This window comes from Drosophila montana, unplaced genomic scaffold (genome assembly GCF_035044405.1).
Source record: "Drosophila montana isolate Dmon_TW-CO22-7 unplaced genomic scaffold, ASM3504440v1 contig_3207_1, whole genome shotgun sequence".
Taxonomy (NCBI): Eukaryota; Metazoa; Arthropoda; class Insecta; order Diptera; family Drosophilidae; genus Drosophila; species Drosophila montana.
Genome location: NW_026998086.1, coordinates 287,756 through 312,593, shown reverse-complemented (window position 1 = coordinate 312,593; position 24,838 = coordinate 287,756). Strand labels below are relative to the sequence as shown.

Below are 24,838 nucleotides of genomic sequence, written 5' to 3'. Positions count from 1 at the left end.
ATGTCAACGCTGCGGATGAAATGAAAACTTGTTTGCAAATCGTTGCACATTTTTTTTCATACATTTCATGGGTTGACATTTGAATTGGCATATTTAGGTAAATGACCATTAAATGTTGCCTTAAGCTATATAAGTATATATATGTATGTAAATTCTAGGCGCTGCCATTGAAAGATGATCAACGTCTGTCAGTTCGCTAGTCGGTTAATTATCTGCACCAAGTTCGTTGCCTAAGTCTTTCGATTGCAGCAGAGATTTACGGCAAATTATCAAAGAATCGCATAAAAGCACCGCCCAGACCAAGTGCCAAAGGCAAATTAGCGATCAATCTGAGTAGACAACTGTGCAGCAAGCAGAGAACTGCACAAGAACCAAACAAAGATTAAGATACTTAAAAAATGAAAAACAAATATTTAATAGTATAGAAAATATTTCGATTTTTTTACTTGGAGACGATCATTTAACTCATCATTTACATGCTATCTATATCTTTCATCTATCATCTTTCATCAAACAACCAATAAAAACCTAACTCGTTAATCTCTCATGGCAATGTTAAAATAACCATTAATGAAAATGCGTAACTTTCGATCATTTTTGAAGACAGCTTGACCTAAATGTGCGTCATTGACGTTTCCGATACGAATGCAAGGTCATGTCTGTGTGTAAAACAAATTAATTAACTACATATTAGCATAATAGATTACTGGGAAGCGTGCTCAAAGTTGAATATACCATGCAAGACAGCATTAAGACCCATCTATAGTTAGATATTTGTTTGGAGAACGTGTCTTAAAAAACTCGCCAACCGCATCCCATTAATAAAAAAAAATCTTAATATAAAGCGCGTGTTGCTCTTTATGAGATAACATTAATTGATGAGGTTTGTTTGGAATAATCTAAAAACTAGAAACTGACGCGTTTATACTTCAGTTGGAAACCACGCGGCTAAAGTCCTTTCACTTTCACTCGCCTAGGTGCTAACAAGACGTTTGCCCGCCGACGGGTTGAGTTCCAAGATCTTGAATATTTGAATACTAAACAAGTTTAGAACATCGAGAAATTTCAAGTTCATTAACAACAAATTTAAAAAGTCATTTACATTTAAATAAGTTATGTATAAATATTTATATATATATATATTTATTTTTTGTTTTTGATTTGGCGATAAGTCAAATTTTTGTCAAGAATATAAAGATATATATATAGACATGTACATGTGCGTATATATATATATATAGAATTCTTTTGTCTGGCTTAGTCAAAGAAATTTGGACATAAAGCGAGGCGAATGGCGATTTTTATGGCTATGACTTGGGCAGCGGCTTTCAATGATTAGTGCGTATGCTAATTTTGTTAGCGACGACTTCAGTTTTTCTCACTTTATTAATGGCCGATGCCGATTATTATTATATAATACCGCTGTCTCTGCTGGTTCTAAAACTAGTCAGGCATAATTTTTTTTGTTCGCAGCCGGTTTGTTGCATAATTGGCTATTTTTATAGATAGAGCCCAGCACGGATATAACTTATCCAAAAATTCTTAGTGATTTTAATATGTCCGCAAATTAATTGCAGCTGGCCATTTACCACTTTCGTTAACGTTGACAGCTTCAAGTTGACCTTGCCGACATTGAAACGGCAATCGCATAAAATGCTAATTATAAAACATTAGATTCGTTGACAGCCACGGAAGACGATACCTGGCGTAATCTGTGCATTTTTTGACCAGAGATCTTGTCGCCAAGCTAATTAATTATTTCACCTGCATTTTGTGTCTTTTTATAATTGGCTTGTGAATAAGAAATTTGAGAATAATCAAGTTAGCCATCGCATTGTGTGACTTTGTTTTGGTTAGCTACCGTGACCTAGAGATGATGTCAAAGTTGAATGTCTTCGACTTTACACGTTAACATTTTAATTTAATTGCCAGCTATTTGCTGTTGTTGTTGTTGTTGTTGTAGCTGATTTGAATACTATATTCAAATGGCTGACATCGTCTGAACTTTAACGAACGACTTTTGTGCCGTTGAGCATTGTCTATAGTTAAACAATGTTGCCTTGCATTTAGGCCTAGAGCATTAAAACAATTCGATAAGGTAATTAGAATAAAACTCATTCCGATGCCTAGGGTCACAGCTTGAACAATTCTAAACAACCTGATGTTTTATTTAGGCATCTTATTTAACTATATTAACACGATCACTTTCTGTTTCCGTTTCTTCACAGAGAAGTGCACTTTTTGTCTTGGCGCTTTGCGTTGTGGCAGTAGCCACCGCAACAGCTGACACCCATGAGGTAAGCACTTAATGGCCATTTTGATCGTGGAGCTGATCTTTAACTCAAAGTATGACTTGTTTCAGCGTAAGGTTCGTGCGGCTGATGGATACTTCTATCCTACTCCCGCGGTGCCGTTTGAGTTGCCGAAGCGCACTACACCACCACCGCCCACCAGGCCTCCAACTCGTGTTCCTGTGACTTATTTGCCTCCTACAAATAAGCCGCAGCCACCAGTGACTACCACTACTCGCAGGCCACCACCTCCGACTACCAGGGCCACCGTTCGTACGACTCCAGCTCCAACCTACTTGCCTCCTACCAACAAGCCACTGCCCCCAGTGACTACCCGCAAGCCAACGCCAGCTCCAACCTACTTGCCTCCTACCAACAAGCCACTGCCTCCAGTGACTACCCGCAAGCCAACGCCACCACCGACTAGGTATACTCCACCACCAACCCAGCGCACTGTGCCGACAACCAGGGCTACAGTTCGTACGACTCCAGCTCCAACCTACTTGCCGCCAACCAACAAGCCACTGCCCCCAGTGACTACCCGCAAGCCAACGCCAGCTCCAACCTACTTGCCTCCTACCAACAAGCCACTGCCTCCAGTGACTACCCGCAAGCCAACGCCACCACCGACTAGGTATACTCCACCACCAACCCAGCGCACTGTGCCGACAACCAGGGCTACCGTTCGTACGACTCCAGCTCCAACCTACTTGCCGCCAACCAACAAGCCACTGCCCCCAGTGACTACCCGCAAGCCAACGCCAGCTCCAACCTACTTGCCTCCTACCAACAAGCCACTGCCTCCAGTGACTACCCGCAAGCCAACGCCACCACCGACTAGGTATACTCCACCACCAACCCAGCGCACTGTGCCGACAACCAGGGCTACCGTTCGTACGACTCCAGCTCCAACCTACTTGCCACCAACCAACAAGCCACTGCCACCAGTGACCACTCGCAGACCAGCACCACCAACGACAAGGGCCACCATTCGTACAACTCGTGCAACTATTCGCCCATCAAGCACACCTGCACCTACATATCTGCCTCCTACAAATAAGCCACAGCCACCTGTGACCCGTAAACCTACCCCACCGCCGACTAGGGCTACCCCACCACCAACAAGGGCAACTCCACCACCGACTAGGGCAACCCCACCACCAACCCGGGCTACTCGTCCACCAACCCCACCACCAACATACTTGCCTCCAGTGACCACGACCCGCAGGCCACCACCCCCTCCGACTACCAGAGCTCCAGTCCGTACGACTCCCGCTCCCACGTACCTGCCACCAACAAATAAGCCACAACCACCTGTGTACACAACGACTCGTAGACCACCTCCACCGCCAACTACTCGTAGACCAACCCCACCACCTACTCGTGCAACACGCCCACCAACCCCACCACCAACGTACTTGCCTCCAGTGACTACGCCACGTAGACCACCACCACCACCAACTACTAGGGCTACCGTCCGTACGACTCGCGCGACCGTCCGCCCAACAAGTACGCCTGCACCTACCTACTTGCCTCCCACAAACAAGCCACAGCCTCCTGCTACGACTAGGGCTACTACCCGACCACCGACTCGTGCTACTCCACCCCCAACCCGGTATACCCCACCCCCAACTCGGGCAACACCACCACCAACTCGTGCTACCCCACCACCAACTCGGGCTACTCGTCCACCAACCCCACCACCAACGTACTTGCCTCCAGTGACCACGACCCGTAGGCCACCACCCCCACCAACCACTAGAGCTACCGTCCGTACGACTCGTGCGACCGTCCGCCCAACAAGTACGCCTGCACCTACCTACTTGCCTCCCACAAACAAGCCACAGCCTCCTGCTACGACTAGGGCTACTACCCGTCCACCAACTCGTGCTACTCCACCCCCAACTCGGTATACCCCACCCCCAACTCGGGCAACCCCACCACCAACTCGGGCTACTCGTCCACCAACCCCACCACCAACGTACTTGCCTCCAGTGACCACTACACGCAGACCACCACCCCCTCCGACTACCAGAGCTCCAGTCCGTACGACTCCCGCTCCCACGTACCTGCCACCAACAAATAAGCCACAACCACCTGTGTACACTACGACTCGTAGACCACGACCACCACCCACTTACACTACCGCACGTGCAACTATCCGCACAACTCCAGCTCCAACCTACTTGCCACCAACCAACAAGCCACAACCACCTGTGTACACTACCACTCGTAGACCACCACCACCACCACCAACGACTCGCCGGCCAACACCACCACCAACCAGGGCCACACCCCCACCAACCTACCTGCCTCCCGTCACCACTCAGAGGATAACCACACGTGCCACTCAACGTACCACTCCGTACGTCCCACCTCCAACAAGGGCTAGCGTGCCACCAGCGACGACCAAACATCAGGGTTACCAATACCCAAGGCCCAACATTCCCTTTGACTTCTAAGCGCCCGTTCAACTAGCTCAGTTATAGCCGTCGATGAATTCAACGACGGTCAACGGCAGGATGACAGGTGACATTTCATTTCATTTTAATTGAAATAATATTGTCTTATGAGAGGGGATGCAATAACTGATGCTCTATATATCTAGCAATGCAATGCCAACCATATTTCTAGGGCTAGATACATCTAGTCAATACAGTCGAAAAGATTTTTACAGCGTTTCATGAGGGTGCTCGAAATTGCGAAACCACTGAAGCGTCGGCAAGAATGAAACTTGTTTGTTTTTATGAATTAATGAATCGCATACTCATACGATTAGGGATCACTGTATCTATGTATCTAATTTTTTGTAAACCCCTTTAATACTATATTTTGCTATGTTTAATGTTTCCCAGTCAAAATGCGTGTTTGCTTCCTCAACACTTTGTGTCTCAAGACTATTTAGCTCTATATTGAAATCAAATGAAAAACAAACAAATATCTTTTATGAACATTTCTAAAGGCCCGAACAATAAATTAAGTTTATCAAATGTGGTTTCAATGCATTTTTAATTCGACAACGGGAAATGTTTGCAGCGGTTGCTATTATTGTTATTTTATTATTATTTTTTGCCACAACAAGACGCAACTCACGTGAGGTTGGATCTGTAAAAGAGCGGGTCGTACGGCTTTTGTGTAAGGTTTGTATAGCAAATAATAATCGTGCCATAAAACATAATAATATGTTTTATACATTATTATTGTAGGAGAAACTATTTAAATGCTGTATTATCAATATAAATTCCATCTGATAATGGGGAATGACATAATATATTATGTTTATTATTTAAAACTCTTATTAAGGAATCTTTCGTCTATAAACATTTCATTGTAAGGCAGTTCAATTATGCATTATTAAGGCAAAAGAGTCGAGGAATATACAACTTTGAGGTACGTATTATCTGCGGAGAAGTGGCGAAGGTCGCTGGTTAAAATCCCTAAAACTTTACGCCTGCCTCTTGCGGTGTGAAATAATGCTTATCGAACTGTAAAAAATCCGATTAATCACATTATTAAACATAACTTTTTATCTAATTTATGAGAGCTTTAGGCACTTCGGCTAGCGAGCTGCACTTAAATTGTTTCTCGCTTTAATTCTTTATCGCGTGTATTGATGTATGCGATCTTGAGTTGTTCATGGTTGCTGCCTTTAAAATATCTCATTTTCTTTTCCACACACAAACACATCGGCGAACACGAAATCATTTAGCCAATTAATTTATTTGTCTATTTATTTTCGTTCGTATATGTTAAACTTTCTAATTAGGCGCAGTCGTACGCTGCGTTGTTGCAAGTGGTTGCAAGTTTTTTAGGGGCTGCTTGGCCAAAACTGCGGGCAGTCGTCTTTGCGATTCGCGATGAGGAAGTCGCGTCAGTTGCGCCAAGAGATACCGATACCAACAGCTACGATACGAGGCTCAGCTCAGCTAAATTTATATAGTGAAAAATGTTTATAAAGCCAGAAGCGCAGCTAGAGCCCAAGTTAAACCATATAGCGCTGCTGGGTCCAGATCCTGCCAGGTGCAGAGGCATACAAAAGGCAAACCGAAGCCGCTGGCAGCGGATTATGGGTCTGCTTTATGTGTACACAATTGTGAGCCCCAATTGATAGTAGCGAGAGAGAGAGAGAGAGAGAGATGTTAAGTGCTTGCTGCAAAACCAAATAAAAAAACTTTCAATTTTCCAGATGTCTCTTATGGTAGTCAAGGTCGCATCAACAGCCTTATATCAACAGCAGCAGCAGCCGCAGCAGCAGCAGCAGCAGTTACTCAACCACGTTGAGCCAACGGTGGCGGAGACAACGTCCAGTACAGAAAGTGACAACCACGGCGACAGCCCGGCTCAAGCAGCGGAACGCCTAAACATTGAGAAGATGCGTGCCAAGTTACAGCAATTGCAGCACGAGCAGCAGCAACAATATCGTCTGCAGCAACAACAAATGCACCTGCATCTGCAGCAGATGCATCAGCAGCAGATGCAGATGCAGTTGCATGCGAACGATGTGGATGCGGGTGTCGTGGCTGATGTGGAGACTGGCGCGGCTGGCGAAACTGCCTACTTATTGGAGCGTGCCGACGACGTTGCGCCCATTTACGGAACATGGCGCACGAAAGCGAGACGACCCCAGCCGCCAGGCAACATGCTGCAGCACGCAACATCTATGCAGCTAAACGGGCCCGCCGATGGCGACGCCAACGCCAACGGCGTCGACGATAATCATCTGTATGAGCGCCTGCCCAGGCGATCCGTCACAATGACGCCGCTGCGTGATGTGCTGCGCGATCAGCTGCCACGGCCGCCGCGCCTATCCACACAGCGGCCACCCTCGTCGGCGCTGCTGCGGCGCCAGTACTCGGAGACGCCGGGCACATTGGCAATGCGCGATGATTTCAAGCCGAAGCCGTTTCACTTTCCATTCGATGGCCCACTACCGGAGCAGTTCAAGAAGGGCGAGGCGGAGCGCCAGCATGGCACGCTGAACAACATCCAGGACATCTTGCACAATCTGCACATCAATAGCGTGATGCCCAGCAAGATGCCGCAAATGATGACGGCGCCGTCGCTGGTGATGATGCCCACGGGCCTGCACATTGCCGGCAGCTATAAGAATCTCAAGTCCAGCGGCATAGCCAATTTCTTTCGGGGCAAGCGCAACAAGAAACAGATGCAGTTCAGCATACCGATGCCCATGTTTCCCATGGGCATGCCCATGCCGATGTACGGTGGTGCGCCGCATCAGCGCGTAGCCATCGAGCAGCTGTATCCCTATAAGCCACGCTCGCCGCAGGACATCAATTTGCTGGCCCTGCAGCAGGCGCCCAACAGCAAGCCCAGCTCCAAGAAGAAAAACAAAAAGCAGCAGCAGCAGGAGCAGAGCAACTACAACATGTTGCTGGAGCACGGCACCCAACAGCACTTGGTGGTCGATCCCTTCCTGCAGAACTTTCCACCAATCATCGCGCTGAATGCGACACGTCAGCCGCAACATAAGCGCATACCCTTCAAACTGAACCTGGACATATATCCGGTGCTGCCACCCTCGAGGCCCACCTCCGTGCTGCGCAATCCCTTCCACGGCGACTACGCACTGCCCTCGGCTGGGCCACTAACGGCCTCCAATGGACCCATCTATGCGCAGCCGCAGGGTCTCTACCAGTCGCCCTTCAAGTTTCCCACACAACCGCCCAGCCACCTGCCCATGATCTTTCCCGAGCATGGCACTCGCTACAGCCAGCAACAGCAGCAGCAACAGCAGCATCAGCAGCAGCAGCAGGCGCTTTACCAGTCGCCAAAGTTTGCCGCACAGCAGCAGCAAAATTCGGGCCCTGAGGATTGCATCTATGCGCAGCAGGCCAATGGCAATGGCAACACTGGACCGGTAGACTCGCACTCCAATCAGATAATGCTGCACTTGAATGTTTTTCCCAAGCAGAAGCCCACGACACCGATGCGCGCCTCCACCAATCCCTTCTACAGCCACAATTTTGGTGCGGGCTTGCAGCGCAATACTTTCAGCGCCAGTGAGCAGGAGCAGCCGCTGCCCAAGCCTCCAAGTCCCATTGAGCCACGCCAGGTGGCACCCGCACAGTCCCAGCCCGGCAACAGCTCGCTGGCCGCAACCACAGCTCAGCCGCAGCAGAACCAAACCCAACAACAACAGCAGCAGCAGCAGCCAGGGAATCATTCGATTTCACGCAGCGACAATCTTTCGCTGATCGACTTTGAGCATCCCATTGTGGCGGCTGAGGTGCCCCAGCTGCCGCATCCTGCTGCACTAACTGGCAATCCTCCCAATCATGGTCGCTATAGCGTCCAGGGCGATCATTTTCGCTACCACAAAACTCCACATATCGATCAACTGGCCGCCGAGGCACAAACGGCTTCGCTCTTTCGCTTTCCCGTCGAGGATCTGATACAGTTCCAGGTGGACGATGCGCTCTAAATCGATTTAGTTATAGCTCTTATATATACCAAAAATAAATAAATATATTTAGTGTTTACTTCAATAGTCAAAATGGGCTTTGACTTCAACAGTTGTTAGATTCATAGTTGAAGTTTATTTTGGACTTTCATCTTCTACGACTTTATCGGAACTGAATCGATTTTCAAAAAGTCGTTTTTGACAATTATTGACCTCAATATTGCATCTGCATTTAAATTTTGGTATGCAAATGCATGGTAATTGCTTTTCCGGAACTTGAAACATGTATAGCTCGGGCAAAACCAAACCGATTTTCACACAGACAAGTTAAGTTTCCAAACTTTCAAACTTTCATCTTTTCGGTCTTCGTTTGACCCCAAGATTGAATTTTGGTTTTAAATTTTGCGAACACAATTTTGTAGAATAAACCGAGTATCAATTATTGTTTTTGGCCTAGCTTGGACCTCTAGATAGTTTACATTTCTTCAGTTAAATTTATATTAAATTATATAATATCACATAGTCCGTGTAGCTTATAAACTGTAGGTGCCCCAAATACAACCATTTCTAACTATTCTTTTTAATTAACTTTTAAATTAAACGCCTGTCTAAGTGCACCCCTAAGTATTTGTAGCTGTTGTGGTGCGTCAGGAAGACTCCCGGACTCCCTGCGGAGCGTTCCCTAAAGCAGATTCGTACTGGTACTTCAGCTGCTCCACCGCTCCGTTTGGGTATGCAATGAAATTTTTGATTTTTGTTCGTCTGCCTGTTTTTTTTCACAAATTTTGGGTTTCCAAACAAAATCAAAAAACGTGGTATGCAATTCCAGATTTTAGAGATCAGTACGAGTTCAAAAAGGTATAACTTTCCAAAATCGGAACATTTTTATCCGAATTATCGGAAAAAAAAAACGAAAATAACTGCATTTTTTCGCGTTTTTTAAATAGCTGTATCTCGGCCAAATAAGCCCCGATCTTGGAAAGATTGGTCTCGTTCGACTCGTGGTCACAGCCATTTTCAGCCAACATCGTAATTGTTACAAAAAACATAGTTTTTCTCAAACTGGGCCATTTCTTAGAATCAGATTTTTTGGTGTCAATCGATAGTCGGGATCCGTACGAGAAGAAAGAGGTATATCATTTCGAAATGGGACATATGGTACCCGAGATAATTTTAATTTTAATTTTAAAAAATTCAAATAATTTCATTGAAAAACGCGTTTCATACTTTGGGGCTGCAGCGGAAAATGATTCGCTTGGCCGCACAGTGTGTACACACTCGTATTTATTTCATTGCCACTCGTTTTGCGCATGCGCGAAATGTGTATCAAAACAAAACCGGCGACAGCACGAAACCAGTATTTTTACCTCTGTGGCCGTATCACGCACGCCGTTGGCGAGCCAAGAACGGCGGCAGCGGTAGCAGCAGCAGCAACAGGTAAAACGGCCAAAAGACAGAAGGTGAGCGAGCGTCGCGCCGTTAAGACGTTGCTGCGGTTGAATTCGTCGTGACAGTGGTCAAAAATCGCACAAAATAAAAGTAATTCAACAAAAAGAAGCAAATTCGGAACGAGAATCAAGTTTCGTACCTGGCGTCATACTTTGGCGTTTGGGTTTTTTGCGCGTGTGTTAAAAAGTGAAATAATCATTTGATAAGTGTAATAACTGTGCATCTAATCAAGCGGGGTTGGGAGATCTATGTGAGTGTGGCCAGAGCCAGTGGGCATTTGAAGTGTTTTGTGGTTTATGTGCTGCTTCCTGGCCGCCTTTTTTTTTACTTTTGCCTAAACAACAGCCGTGCTGACCATCAGCCTATATATGTATCTTGCAGATACTTATGTATCTGCGGGCAATGGCTGCGGCAGCGCCTTGCACGCTACGCCAGCGCAGAGAGCAACCAGTTCTGTTTTATGCGCTTATTTATTTTAGCTGCCTTTTTGCACACATTTTGGTCTTAAGTGTCTGAGTGTATGTGTGTGTGTGCTGGCTTTCTTTGACTTCCCCATGCCTTATGCTTCTTTCCTCATTCTCCAGCTGTTTCAAGTCCATGTGTGCGTGCGTGTGTGTGCGAGAAAGCCAACATTTGCCAATCGCTTGGCGCGAGCAGCGCCACAGCCAAATGATTGGAACTCTTTGGCAGCAGCAGCCGCCTCATCATCATGTGCCACTTTTCACATGCTCATAAAGTGAAACTGCCAGCTAAGGCGAATTTCTTTTCAAGAATTGATCAAATGTTTGGCTTTTAAGTGCGGTCCAAGTTCAACAGCAGGTGGCTCCCAAGGCTCTAGTTGTAATGGCACAACATAAATTTGTTTTTTTCTTTTTGGTATTACAGCTTGCCACACTCACTTTTCCGCTGACTGAGCGCAAATGCTGCAAATGCTGCAATTGCTGCCACTGCAACTGCAACTGCATTGCCATTAACCACAGCCAAGGTCGATTGGGCGGTGGGGTCTAACATTGAAAGAGGTTTTTTCATTGTTTTTTTTTTTTGTGGTTAGCAGCGTTTAACGAAAATCTCTTGTTTTGCATAAACGAAAACAGTTAAAAGGTTGAGAAAGAATTTGTGCTACATGTGCCAAATAATTGTGTAAATAAAACACCGAATTCTTGCCAGCTAACGGATACAGATACAGATACATTACGGCAACTGAAATTAGCAACGGCAACATGTTGCTGCCGTCGCTGATGTTGTTGCTGCTCGGTTCGACAGGGGCACAGCTGCTGAATCATGCGCCGCATTTTGTGCCCGGCTCCGGCGACATGTCCCGCTTTAGCCTGTCGGAGCATACGCCAGTTGGCAGTCCAGTCTATCAGCTCAAAGGTAAGTCGTGGCTAATTCCCAAACTAAGGTCAGCAAATGACCAAACCCACGTTTCATAATCAAGCAAAAATGCTTCAGTAGCAGGTGAACGACTAGAAGATATCCTGTACTCAGTATCGATAAACCATAACATAAATTCGAACTTTGTCCATTCCTACGAAATTCCAAATTTAATAATGTATTTAGCTCTTCTATGAGAAAGACATGAACATAACTCGACTCGCATGTTGATGTTGATCAAGAATATATATATATATATGTGTATGTATATATACATCTTATGAGGTCACAGATGTATTTTCCTAGAAAACTATAATGCCCTCTTTAACCCATTTACAATGGGCACAGTCTCTTAAAAACAGCAACAATAGCCCCAATTCTCACATTATTTACGGCAAAGCCTTTCACAAACAGCAAAATTACTTAGTCAATGTTTTTTGGCCCAAAAGCTTGTGAGTTCATGTCTCTTAGTAATTATATATAGCTTATATATATGTACATATAGATTGTTTTTGTCAAAATCGGTTTGCATTTGCGCTCTCTTTCGGCTTTATTTTGCTGGTCATTTGATAGTTTAATTATTTTGTAATTTGACTTTTGTGGACTCGAAATCTCAAATTGCCTTTGCTGACTTTCATTTCGCTGGATTGCTGTGGGTTTTTTTAAGGGGGGGCTTGAGAGGGTTATGTCTATATGGCCATAATTGAAATATTAAACGCTTGGCCCGCCACAACGCCACCTACTTTTTGAATAACCTTGTGCAGAGTATTGCATTTTGTATGTATTTTTTTTGCCCAGCACGTTTTTGGAGAACTCATGTCGCATAAGTGTGTCTCGACATGGGCATATTTATGTAGTGTATCTCTGGTGATTACTTGATTTATGTAGCAAAATATGTCGAGTGTTTAAAGCGATAAGCGCCAGGCAATCTTTGTTTATTTAGGGTTCCCATAATGATAATGTGTATGTCGCATGCTTGGGAATGCATTTAGGTAATCAAACAGCAGCTATAGGTGTACGTATGTGTGTGTGTGTGTGTGTGTGTGTGTGATTGTATCTGTCCGCTGCCCATGCGGAAATGCATTTGAACACGTTTGTGCGTAGCACTCGCGATACCAAAACAAACGCTCCGATAATGTTGGCTTGATAATGATAACAATTACCATGAGAATATGGCGTGTGGCCAGCTCTGCGCGGCATTAGATGCAATTGTCTCCTGGCTGCTGGCCAACTGCAATAGTTGCAGAAAAAAACGGCGATCTTTGGCAAGCAGAAGATTGAATACTCTTGCAGATATGTGGCTTAGAAATGCTTCTTGCTCACAAGCATTATTTTTGACTAATTATTATTCTATAGGCATTATGGTAGACGGATTTGATACGCTCTTTGAGATATGTTGGAAATAATTAAAAAATAAATAAAAATATAATATTTGACAGATCATTGCTATAACAACCGATTACGACATGAATTGCCTACCACAAAAAACAGACGTTGACAACAATTCTTAACGATAGGCTCAAGACAGAGCGTCGGAATAACAAACGGCTGGTCGCCAATTCAAATTCAGCAGCAACTTTCGATTTAATATCTGAATTTTATAGTTTTCGAATTAAATTAGTTAATAAATTGATGTACTCACCTTCTTATATTTAATTTCCAACTTCCAGCTTCTTATTGTCAAAAACTCAAAACATTTTAATCACAAAGCAGTAAGCACACTTAAACATATTTATGGCTCACAGAAAAAAAAATTTTGAAAAAAAAATTAATTTATGAATTTAAACACTTTTTCCTTCATAATTTTTCTTTCCAAAAGAGGCAACACAATTAACACACAAAAAAAATCACAGAAAAAAAATTGAAAAAAAAATTAATTATTAATTTTTTACAGCTTCCTTAAAATAAAATCAAATTCACTTTTTGCCCCAAAAAAAAGTAAACACAGTTAAACACAGAAAAAAATTAGAAAAAAATATAAAAGCACACCTTGATACACTTCCTTTTTGCATTAACTGAAAAACAGATAAAAAAAATTATTAAAATGAATTCAAGAGAATATTAATATCTAAAATCATATAAATAATATAATATAATAATATAATATAATAATACAATTAAAATAACATAATATAATAAAAATATAAAAAAAATATAATATACGAGCGGGTATACCTCAGCCTTGCCCGTGGAAAGTCTAACATAAATTCTCCCAAGGATCTTTGAAAATGAGTTTGAAACCGATCGGACGGTAAACAAAAAACTTTCATACAACCGTTTTCCGCCAATTTACCACTGTTGCGGGTGAAATTTCCCAAATCGCCGAAACACGTATTCTTCAAATTCTTATGTAGAGCTTTTAAAATAAGTTTGAAGCAAATCGGGCAATATTTAAAACTACACCAAAAAAACTCACTCTTCACCGAGGAAGCTTTAATTTTGCGAAAAATGTGAAACACGTCTCAAATGATTTTTATGTAGATCCTTGGAAATTTAGAGATAGAGAGAATATATATATTTAATTTATGAAGTCTCAAACGTCTTCCATGCGTTACACATTATTTAAAAAAATTATAATACACTCTGCCTGCAATTGTAGAATAATAATAGAATAATGGCGCTCAATTTTATTTATGTAGAATCTATGACACTTTTACTTTGATAGAAGCGGCCAATCAATCGAAAGCTACAATTCGAAATGAATATCTTTTACAGCCATGTCATAATCGCTTCCTTTCGCAATTGCAAATGCAAGTGCTTGCGGCAGCTCCTTGGCTGGGCTTGGCAGCTGCCACATAATGTGTGGCAGCAACAGGCGCAACTGGTGTTACATTTCGTTGCATGATTATCCAACAACAAACAGTTCGCATTCATGTGAAAGCTGCACGCAGATCGCACTGGGTGCATCTTCGTGCTGGTTTTGGGCTTTTGTTTTTGCCCACCTGCCCGCAAATGCATGTCGGCAGCGGCCCGTTGACACCCTAACACAGAGGCCCAGTTATGGCTGCCGAGATGCGGCCTGTAATTTGATGCAGAGGCCACAGTTGCCCGACGACAAGGCAAGGCAGACAACTTTCAAGCCAGCGCTGGGCTGCAGCATAAGTAATTGTATCTTTTTATCTAATCCCAAGCCATATTACTACAAATATATTTGTACATAATTTTCTTGAGCTCAATGAAGAGCTCAAAAGGCAACTTGAGGCCCAAATTTATTTCAAGTGTTTGCATTAACTAAGTAGTTGATAAGTAAGTGAGTACCCATTGAATTTTTCATGTGTGTGCGATCAATCTATGCTGTGTGTGTGTGGCTAGGTGAACGGTCTTTCAGCCAGTTAGTTTTGCAAGCTGCATCCGTGAGATACTGGTAGAAAAAACACGTTTAAGCCAACAATTTATAGCGCACTGCGTTTGAAATTAAGAGTGCCATAAACACAAATACACACACACACACACACACACGGACACGGACACTGTAGCCAAATTGAAAAATAGCCAAAACGTTGTCTAAACTGTGAGCCAGGAAGCGGCTCGAACAGCTGCATAATTTGTTATTGCAATTTTGACTGGCAATCATCAAAAATTGAAGAAAAAAAAGGCGCTTGCATCACACGGCTCGCTGGCAATAGGCCAATTTGTTGGCTGCAGCCAACTTTATTCAATAAACAAAAAAAAATGTTACAGGTTTTTCTTTTGTCTATTTTACATTTAAATTGTTCATTTGACAAATCAATGATAATAGCGGCTAATCAGTAAATAAAATTGGAACAAAAGACGGCCCTGAGCTCGTGTTTACCAAATAGATACCTGTATATATATATGTAGATTTATTATTGTGTGGCTTTCATTAGTCACAACTTGCTAGATTCTGAGTTATTCTAAGTTAATCTCACTTTTTCGGCAGCCCATTCTTCCGATGCTTAGCTTATTTATAGAAACTTCAAGGCTATCGCAGAACTATATTAATATTTAATAATAAGGAATTCGCTTCGATTTTACAAGATGCAGAAAATTTAATTATTCAGAAATTAGAATGGATTAAACTTCTTTGAAAATTCGTTTTCCATTCGGACTTTTGAATAGAGATTTTTTAGAAAACTCTTCAGCTTAGTCTCAAATCATTAAATTCAAAATATGCACCCCTTAAATATCAATAATTGGATTGAAATGATGAATATTCACAAAAAGCAATACCGAAAAATGCGAATAATTACTGAAGCTATTATATGTTTATATTCCCATCTCTAAAAATCATTCCTAAAACTTATCTTTCGTGAAATATTTTAATAAATTTTGTTGCACTTTCTAAAGATTGTGCTAGTAATTATTGAATTCAATTAAATGGTTTTCAAAATACACATAAATAACATAATTAAGTGAATAGCGTGGTGTAATTATGTAGACTCTTAAACGCAAAGTGCGGCCAAAACAAACGAAAATGAATAATTGTGCAAAATCACGCTGGCACAATGCGGGTGTTTTTCTTTTGTTTTCCCCTGTGTGTTTAGTTTGTAATAAATAGCAAAATATTAACAAATACGCTTCGCAGAGCATGAAATCACAAATTATTTTGCCCCCATCCTCCCACTCCAACACATTTGCAACAACATCATACAGTACACATGCCGCGTGATAAAGCAAGTGAAAAGTAGAAATGTAGAAAACTTTTCAACATTGAAAAACTCGCATAATTGTTGGCCATTACGGAGCTCAGTTAGTTTTTCCCAGTTTTTCTGAGCATGCCCCAAAACGAGATTCCATATGAGGCGCAGCAACAATCAACGTACACCAAATAATTCCACTGGCCCCCAATGTACCAATACGCTACGGTATATTGTTGTATGCTATGAGAAATCACATAAAAAAATGTGTAAGCCCCGAAAAAAACAAGAAAAAGAAAAACTAGAAAGAAAAAAATGATTATGTACATTAAAAGTGGAAACGGACGCTCACGCGCCGAATGCAAGGGGCACGGTGCAGGGACAGGCAATGGGAAAGATTCGGGTTGGCGACCGCAATTGGTTAGTTGTTTTGGGTGTAGTGAGCTATGGAGAACGTGTTGTTTACTTCCCGCTTTGGCGTCCAAGTCGTGCTCGTGGCTGCTGCAATTGTCGGTCGCCGTGTCTGGCGTCTTCAAATGGTTAGAGCAAACTTGAAAACCTGTAAAGCGGTCTGCCTGTCGTCTGTGCCAAAAGTCGTCTCACAGACCGCCAGTGGGCCTATTACACTCTTTAAAAGGGTATTATACATGTTTCATGAAATGCGTAAATATATATTCTTGATCAATGTCAAAGAAAATAGCCAGAACGTACTACTATATCATATATAATATTGTTGCAATAGAAATTATCAGACAAAAATTAAGATCTTTTCTGAAAAACTTTTTCGTTTTCAAGATATCTTTGGAAACTTGGTATTTAGGAGTTTTTATAAGCTGCTTGCATATCTTTTCAACATCGAACTAATATATCAAATGACATAAAATCATATATCTTATGCTCTATAGAAAGAATCGATCGAAAATTACTTTTTGCATAGAAACTTTCTTTAATTAATTTTCAAGCCTTCATGCAAGCCGCAAGAGTATTTCAAATTCGACCTGCCGATATTTGCCATTCTTTCTTGTCATTGTTGGATTTTTTTACATGCGCTGTTGGGATCATTTGTTTTCTTTCTTTTGCCCATCCACTTTGTATCATTCAAAAGAATTTCTAATGGTTTTTCGTGTTTGCCCCCAAGCTGGGTTGCGCTGCTCGGAAATTTGAAGTATGTTTCCTGTGATTAGAGCCCCCAAAGAGAAAGAGAAACTGCTTAAAACAAGACAGTTTGAGTGAAGTTCAAAAGAAACCCAGATTTAGCTGAGCTGACCCAACTCCCAGCGTTAGCAACATATTTAGCTCCATTTCCACGCCCAACTAAACTGCAAAGTCGAGCGAAGGAGGTTGTGGGAACTTAATTAGCATTTTTCACACGCTTAAACATAACCCACGATGACGTTAGTCGACGACGCGAACTCGACACGTAATTAAAGCAGCGAGCTTGTCGAGCCAAACGAGTAGCCGACAAACCGCTTTTACTGCCGCCAACCCGGTCACAAGTGAACCCCAACTTATTTGTTACACATTTGCAGGCATCGACCCGGAGGGAGGCCGCCTCAAGTACAGCATATCTGGCCCAGTTTTCTCGGTGGATCGGGAGACGGGCGTGGTGCGTCTGCGCCAGGAACTGGATCGCGAGACTCAAGATACCGTTGAGGTAATTATCAGCATTACCGATGAGGGTGTCTACGGCACAGAGCCCAACACGGTGTCCCAGCGTCGCGAGATTCCGGTGCGCGACTATAACGATAATCAGCCCACATTTTACGGAAGACCCTATACGGCCAGCGTTAGCGAATCGCTGCCCGTTGGCGGCGAGCTGACGGTGGAGCCACCGATCCTAGTCGTTGATCGTGACGAGGGTCTCAATGCAGAGGTGCAGATAAAGTGTGTGCAGGTAGGACGAGTCCTAAGCAGGCGAATTCAATCAAGCTCACGTTTCCATCTTCCAGGAGAACGACATTTGTGACATCTTTGAGGTGCGCGCTGTTAAGATAGGCGATGGCAACTATACCGCGAGGGTCGCGCTTAAACAGCCGCTTGATTTTGAGAGTCGTCCCTCCTACATTATGACCATATCCGCCTCGGATAGCGCTTTGGAGAATCGTCTGACCTCCTTTGCCACAGTTTCCATCAATGTCATCGATGTGCAGGATCAGGCGCCCGTTTTCACCAATGCCCCATATTCCGCTACTGTGGCAGAGAATACACCAGCCGGCGTGAGCATACTGACCGTCAAGGCGATCGATGGCGATGTGGGCATACCAAGGGAGATCTTCCTCTCATTGGAGGACGAGCCTTTTGGTCACTTTGAGCTGGTACCCTTCGGTGATCCCAAGGATGGCACAGCCATGCTGCAAACTACCAGTGTACCCTTGGACCGCGAAAATCCCGATATACTGCAAAACGGCGGTGTCTATGTCTTCTCCATACGCGCCACAGAGCTTATAGATGGTGCCATACCCGCGGAGCACTCGCTCACGCGCGTCACCATTGTCGTTACCGATGTGGACGATCACGGGCCCGAGTTCAGCGCCTCGCACTTTAACGTTTCGATTGCGGAGAATCTGGCCAATGGCATGCCGCTGCCAGGTTTATCGATATTCGTGGATGATCGTGATATGGGCGAGAACAGCCGATATCAGCTCAAGCTACTGGATGTCTCCAAGTCAGCTGGCGTGTTTGCTGTCTCACCTACTGAAGGCCAGGGTCGCACACCTGTTGTGGTCAAGGTGCTGGATGCCAATCGCCTGGACTACGACAATCCCGCACAGCGCAAATTCGAGTTCGATTTGGTGGCCTCCACGCATGGCGTGGAGCAGGCCAAGGCACGCGTAGAGGTCCATTTACTGGATGCCAATGACAATGCGCCCGTTTTTGGTCAGCAAACCTATCGCTTTACAGCTGCCGAGAATCTGACAACCGACTCTCTCATTGGCGTAGTAAATGCTACTGATGCGGACTCGGCTGAATTCGGGCATGTTCAGTATGTGCTTAAGGGATTCGGAGCCGATAACTTTTATGTTAACCCGGAGACTGGTGGCATTTATCTACTCAGGCCTTTGGACTACGAGAAGCAGAGTACCTACAGTCTGACCGTGGTGGCTGTGGATGGCGGTGGACGCGAATCAAATGCCAACCTCTATGTGGATGTTCTCGATGTCAACGACAATCATCCGAGCTTCGAGAGCAACGAATACAGTCGCACAATTCGGGAGGGTGCCGCAATCTTTGAGCCACAGTTCTTTGTGCGTGCCCACGATGCAGATGGTCCCAGCCAGGGCAATGGCAAGGTGAAGTACGTCATAGTCTCGGAGAACAGCATAGCTGGCAATGTATTCCGCATCGAGTCGGCAACGGGCGAAATAACCCTACAGAAGGCAGCCAGGTCCATGGATACGGAGCGCGGCGAGTATGAGCTTGTCGTATCCGCCACAGATTTCGGTGAGTCACAGCTAATTATTTGAAGCCTTATGCATATTACTTGGAGGAGCAGGAAGAAGCTAGGCAGCTTAGATCCTCCATAAGGAACGTCTTCTAACTCATACCAGGCCCAAGATACCCCTCACTTATGTAAGACTACATTAATTAAATTATGTATGTCTCTTTATCCTATCGCCAGGTATTCCTCCACTGACCAATACCACACGTGTGCTTGTGCGTGTAGGCATCTCTGGAAATCAGCGTCCCATTTTCAAGGGTCACTTCCAAAATGTCGAGAATTTGCCCATCATTGGACCGCCCAGTTATCGTGTGTCCATACCGGAGAATGCCGCACCGGGCTATAATGTGACTACAGTCTCCGCACATGATCCCGACGGTCTGGACAGTCTGCTCAGATATCGCATTGTGGGCGCCAATGACAACTTCCAGATCAATGAGCTGTAAGTCTAGTTAAGATTGAGCCCCATCCCTTTGAACACTTCTCATCTAAACTTCTCTCCTGCAGATCTGGGTTGATTACTGTGTCTCCACAGGCGCGCATTGATCGCGACTTGAATATGAATAGCTTTGAGATAATTGTGAATGCCGTCGACTCTGGCACGCCCATACCGGAAACAGCAACCACCACTGTTTATGTGAATGTCAAGGACATCAACGATGAAAAGCCCAAGTTCGAGCAGAATAGCTATGCTGCCTACGTATCCGAGCGCACAGTTGTTGGAGAGAGCGTGTTGCGGGTTAAGGCAGTTGATAAGGATCTCAATTCACGTCTGGAGTACAGCATGCAGGGCGCGGTTAGGGCAACCACAAAGGCGGGCGTCAGTATAACCAACCGGAGCAGCTATCCCGTGCAGGAGGCCTTCCGTGTGGACAGCCAAAGCGGAGAGATCTTTGTGAACAGCAGTCTGCGTCACGATGTGGCTGCCATTATTATCTTCACAGTGGCTGTTCGGGATCTGAATGCTGAGGTGGATCCTGAGAAGCAAGTGGACACCACAGAGGTAACAGTTTATGTGCAATCCTTCAAGGACAAGGATCCGGTCTTCAAAAATCCGGGCTGGAGCAGCTCTCGCCCTGTAGTCAACATCAAGATCAAAGAGGAAATGCCCATAGGTAGCGCGCTATTCATACTGCAAGCCGAGGATCCAGTGACCGAGCAGCCTATTACCAGCTTTGAGCTGGTCGAACCAAAGGAGCTGGAATATTTCCAAATCTCCGAACGCACTGGTGAGGTCATATTGAAGAAGCGTTTGGATTACGAAACTCTGGCGGAGACGGGCAGCGCAGAGTTTGATCTGCAGGTGCGCGCGAATAGCGCCGATCGTCAGCGCAGCACAATCAGCCGGGTGAACATTACGGTTGAGAATGTGAATGATAACAGTCCGATCTTTGAGCAAAGCTCGTATCATGCCACCATCATTGAGAACAAGGGCCATCCGGAGCGTGTGGTGCAAGTGAGGGCTCAGGACAAGGATGCGGCGCTTAATTCGCGGGATGAGCGCTTGGGCTATCATCGGATCATCTACTCCCTGCAAGGCGAATATGCAATGCTCTTCGAGATCAACAACCTGACCGGACAGATCATTGTGGCACGCAATCAGACCATTGATCGCGAGCGCACGCCCACCATTCGACTGCAAGTGAAGGCGGAGGACTCACCCGGCAAACCCACCGATGCCAAACAGAGCATTGTCGAGCTGCTGATCGACGTGCTGGACGTGAACGATAATGCGCCAGAGTTTACCAAGAAGCTCTACAGTGCTGTCATACCGGAGAATGCAATGAAAATGGAGAACGTTCTGCAACTGAACGCGACTGATGCGGATGAAGGACCTGGCGGTGAGATACGGTACGAGCTGGTCAACGAGGGCGACGCCAACGGACTGTTTAGCATCAATGCGCAGAGCGGTCTGCTGACGACGCGCCGGAATCTGACGGGCAAGGGACGCGCCGAGGCCTATGTGCTGATTGTGCGCGCCCAGGACAATGGCAACCAGGTGCCCAAGCAGCCTACGCTCTCCACGGATGTCGAGGTGCGCATTTTCATCGGGGATGTGAGCGCCAATGATGGTGTGCCATTCTTTGTGGCGCCGCGAGTGGGTCAAATGGCAAATGTGACAGAGGTGGGTCTCGCAGAAAAACCTTCAAGCGAAAGATGTTCCAACTTTTAATCTTCCCACAGAATGCTGCCATTGGCGCACCGGTGTTCCAAGTGATTGCTAGTGATCCAGATGATGAGAGCACGCCCTCTGGCACCATAACCTACCGCATTTTGCCAGATACGGCCGACGCTGAAGCCTTTGCCATTGACACTCACACCGGGCTGATAACAACACGTGAGCAGCTGGATCGGGAGGAGAAGTCCATGTACAAGGTGCTGCTGGAGGTCAGCGACAATGGGCAGCCCAAGCAGTCGGTGACGCGCATCTTAAAAATTGAAGTGCTCGACATGGATGATCATGAGCCCAGATTTGCCAGAGAAATCGTAAGTCACAACACAACATAACTTCTACTTTGTGCTCTAAGCTAACAATTTGAACAGGATGCGGGTCCCATAACCATGTCCGTGAAGGAGGAGCAGCCAGCGGGCACCATTGTGGGCAACTTTAGCGCCATTGACGAGGACATTGGCGAGAATGCGGCCATCGACTATGTCATTATCGAGGGCAACAACGAGCAGATCTTCGCCATTGAGCGCAACAACAACAGCATGGCCATATTGAAGACCACCCAAGCCATTGATCGGGAGCTGGTCGAATCCTTTACGCTGACTGTCAAGTGCCTGAAGCTGGGCGAGCCAGCTTTTAGGTATATAGGCGATGCCTATGATCGCCAGGATCCTTCGCATCTGCGCATTACCATAAAGATTTTAGACATTGACGACAATCTGCCGCTGTTTGAGAATCCGGACGCTACCGTCGGCATACGCATCAATGTGCCCATTGACACGGTGATTACCACGCTGCGTGCCAGCGATGCGGATGCCGAGGCTGCGCCCATAGCGCTGTCCATTGTGAACGTGACTTTTGTGCCGCAGTTCTACAAGCGCAGCCGCAAACTGGCCACGGGCAACCTGCAGACGCTCTTTACGCTCAACAACCGCACTGGGGAGCTGCGCACGGGCGGCTCCTTTGCCGACTATGTGGATGGATACTTCCTGATGCGCGTGTGCGCCAACAATTCGGCCAAGGCCAAGCGCCAGACGCACAGCAACATCAAAGTGTTTGTCATACGCGACAAGTCGCTGCTTAAGTTCGTCTTTGCCCGTCCGCCCAACGAGATACAGCACAATATACGCCCGTTCCAGGAGCAGCTGCAGCAGAAACTCAAGCCGCTGGGCCTGGAGTTGCACGTGCTGGACACACAGGTCTTTACGCGTGCCGACATGAGTCTCGACTTTACGGCAACGAGCTCCTGTTTCCAAATGTTCCGCAACGGCGCCGCCTTGTCGCTAAAGGAGATGCAAAAGCTGATGAACTCCAAGGAGCTGCGACACGAGCTCATCGACATCTATGCGGCATATGGCGTCAGCGACCTGGAGTCCTGTTCGGTGCGACGCACCCAAACGGCCGCCCTCTTTGGCAATATGCTGATGTCTGCGGGCGCCTGGCTGGTTATTCTTGCGGCGCTCATAGGCGTGGCCGCGCTGGTCGCCCTCTGCACAGCCTGCTGCCTGAAGAAAAAGTGAGTGTCCTAGTTTCTGGCTAGTTTCAATAGTTTAACGAAAATTCCTAATACACAGATTCAAGCGGCACAGCAAACGCAGCCTGCAGGCAAGTCTGCGCACGCCCACTGAGCATACGCCCACCTCGTACAGCTATTCGATGCCCGCCGTGCTCTACTCGGAGCCCATCTATGGACCCTTGTAGCCTCAGCTCATATTCTGCACAGCCAGGAACAGCCGATGGCAATGCTGAATCATAATTCTAGTGTAATCTAGTGCTCAAGACTCAAGACTTAAGCCCCATCTGCACCATCTGGCAGGCAGCATTATCAGATTTATCCAATCCGCGAATTATCACCTATGGCCAGAGCAGATCTGGTGCACATGGGGCTTGGGCAATGCAGCTGGCCGCGCCGGTTGGCCAAAACAGTCCATACAAGCATAAGCATACTATGCACGTGATCTAGTATGTACATAATACACCTATGTAGAGTATAGAAGAGTATAGAGTACGCTAATCTAATTTAAACTGTATAAAGTCCAAAACGAAAACTTTTAGCTATAAGTTCTTATATAGAAAGTCATTTTATGTGTCATCTGCGCAGAAAGGCCCGAGTACCCCATTCGAGTACTCGAGCTTTGAGTAGTGTACTTTTTTTTGCAACGCATGAAATAATTTTGTTTTATTTTAGTAAAAATAAATGGCATTTACCTATATATTTATCTTATCGTTTATTTGTCCAGCAAATGCGTAACAAGTGCAAAATAAATATTACACAAAATGCAGCCTGATTTTCAGCAGGAATATTTACATCCTGACGCTAAGCAAAAGGGCAGAGTTGACGTGTGAAACAAAAAATAAAACAAAATACATGCATATAGTATATTTGCCACTTACCCAAACAAAGTGCATATGTTTGGTGCCATTAAGGTAGAAATATGTATTTAGTTTTCGAATGTGAACATGTGTGCAAATAAATTGTATCTACAACAAAATACACGAATACTCTAGTCACATTCCATGAACTATGACGGGGCATGCAAAGTGATATGGGCAACAGCAAAATGGTAAGTCAACAAAAATTAGACTAAACACAAAAGCTTATAGCTAAAAGTAGACTCTCGAGTCTCTCATAAGCCATCTATCACTTTTGGCTAGCTTAATAGTGGAATATATGCGGCAATCTTATTTGGATTACAATTGTTACCTTGATGGATTTCTAACTATCATGCCTTTATCATCATTATTCGGCCATGGTTTTTACTTAAGATTTGGCAGTTTTTTGTTAATTAATGTAGAGTATTAATTATTATTAATAAAAAAATTATTACAGCTCTATACTTAATACCTTCCATTTCTATATAAAAGAAGTCACTTATTCAACTAATATTCTCGCAAGGAAATGGTTTTTAATAAAATGGAATTGACTCAGCGAAGCTTCTTTTAACCAACCCATAATATAAATTTGAACAATAATAAACAATTTTTGCTCATTCCAATTAAAATCTGTGTGCTTAGATTAATTGGAATTTAAATTTTGAATGACCAAAACGCGCCACTGCGAAAATGTAAATTGTAATGCCTAACAATTTCCACTAA

At 44.8% G+C, this 24,838-nt stretch overlaps 3 protein-coding genes across 4 annotated transcripts; all 3 read left to right on the top strand.

Moving 5' to 3' along the window:
- Window positions 1-2,308: 2,308 nt before the first annotated feature.
- LOC135432596 (uncharacterized) lies at window positions 2,309-5,252 on the top strand. The gene has a single exon (XM_064688302.1). The coding sequence runs from the start codon at window positions 2,309-2,311 to the stop codon at window positions 4,751-4,753; it is 2,445 nt and encodes an 814-aa protein (XP_064544372.1). The 3' UTR covers window positions 4,754-5,252.
- Window positions 5,253-6,477: 1,225 nt separating this feature from the next.
- LOC135432595 (alpha-protein kinase 1) lies at window positions 6,478-8,733 on the top strand. Its single transcript, XM_064688301.1, has one exon. It carries the CDS (start codon window positions 6,478-6,480, stop codon window positions 8,731-8,733), a length of 2,256 nt encoding a protein of 751 aa, XP_064544371.1.
- Window positions 8,734-10,203: 1,470 nt separating this feature from the next.
- Cad74A (cadherin-74A) lies at window positions 10,204-24,242 on the top strand. Of its 2 annotated transcripts, none has more exons than XM_064688308.1 (9): window positions 10,204-10,369; window positions 11,213-11,535; window positions 17,663-18,027; window positions 18,083-19,574; window positions 19,753-20,014; window positions 20,080-21,697; window positions 21,757-22,059; window positions 22,117-23,258; window positions 23,317-24,242. In XM_064688308.1, exons 2-9 carry the CDS (start codon window positions 11,382-11,384, stop codon window positions 23,441-23,443), a joined length of 5,463 nt encoding a protein of 1,820 aa, XP_064544378.1. In that variant the 5' UTR covers window positions 10,204-10,369; window positions 11,213-11,381; the 3' UTR covers window positions 23,444-24,242. The 2 variants fall into 2 exon arrangements, with proteins under 2 accessions (XP_064544378.1, XP_064544377.1); XM_064688307.1 differs by having other exon boundaries at window positions 10,204-10,411; window positions 11,216-11,535.
- The last annotated feature ends 596 nt before the right edge of the window (window positions 24,243-24,838 follow it).

Excerpts from the sequence above, each read along its gene's own strand:
- LOC135432596 (XM_064688302.1), top strand. The coding sequence starts at position 2,309 with ATGGCCATTTTGATCGTGGAGCTGATCTTTAACTCAAAGTATGACTTG.
- LOC135432595 (XM_064688301.1), top strand. The coding sequence starts at position 6,478 with ATGTCTCTTATGGTAGTCAAGGTCGCATCAACAGCCTTATATCAACAG.
- Cad74A (XM_064688308.1), top strand. The coding sequence starts at position 11,382 with ATGTTGCTGCCGTCGCTGATGTTGTTGCTGCTCGGTTCGACAGGGGCA. Across the intron at positions 11,536-17,662 it reads TCCAGTCTATCAGCTCAAAG|GCATCGACCCGGAGGGAGGC; the intron begins GTAAGTCGTGGC and ends ACACATTTGCAG. Across the intron at positions 23,259-23,316 it reads GCCTGCTGCCTGAAGAAAAA|ATTCAAGCGGCACAGCAAAC; the intron begins GTGAGTGTCCTA and ends CCTAATACACAG.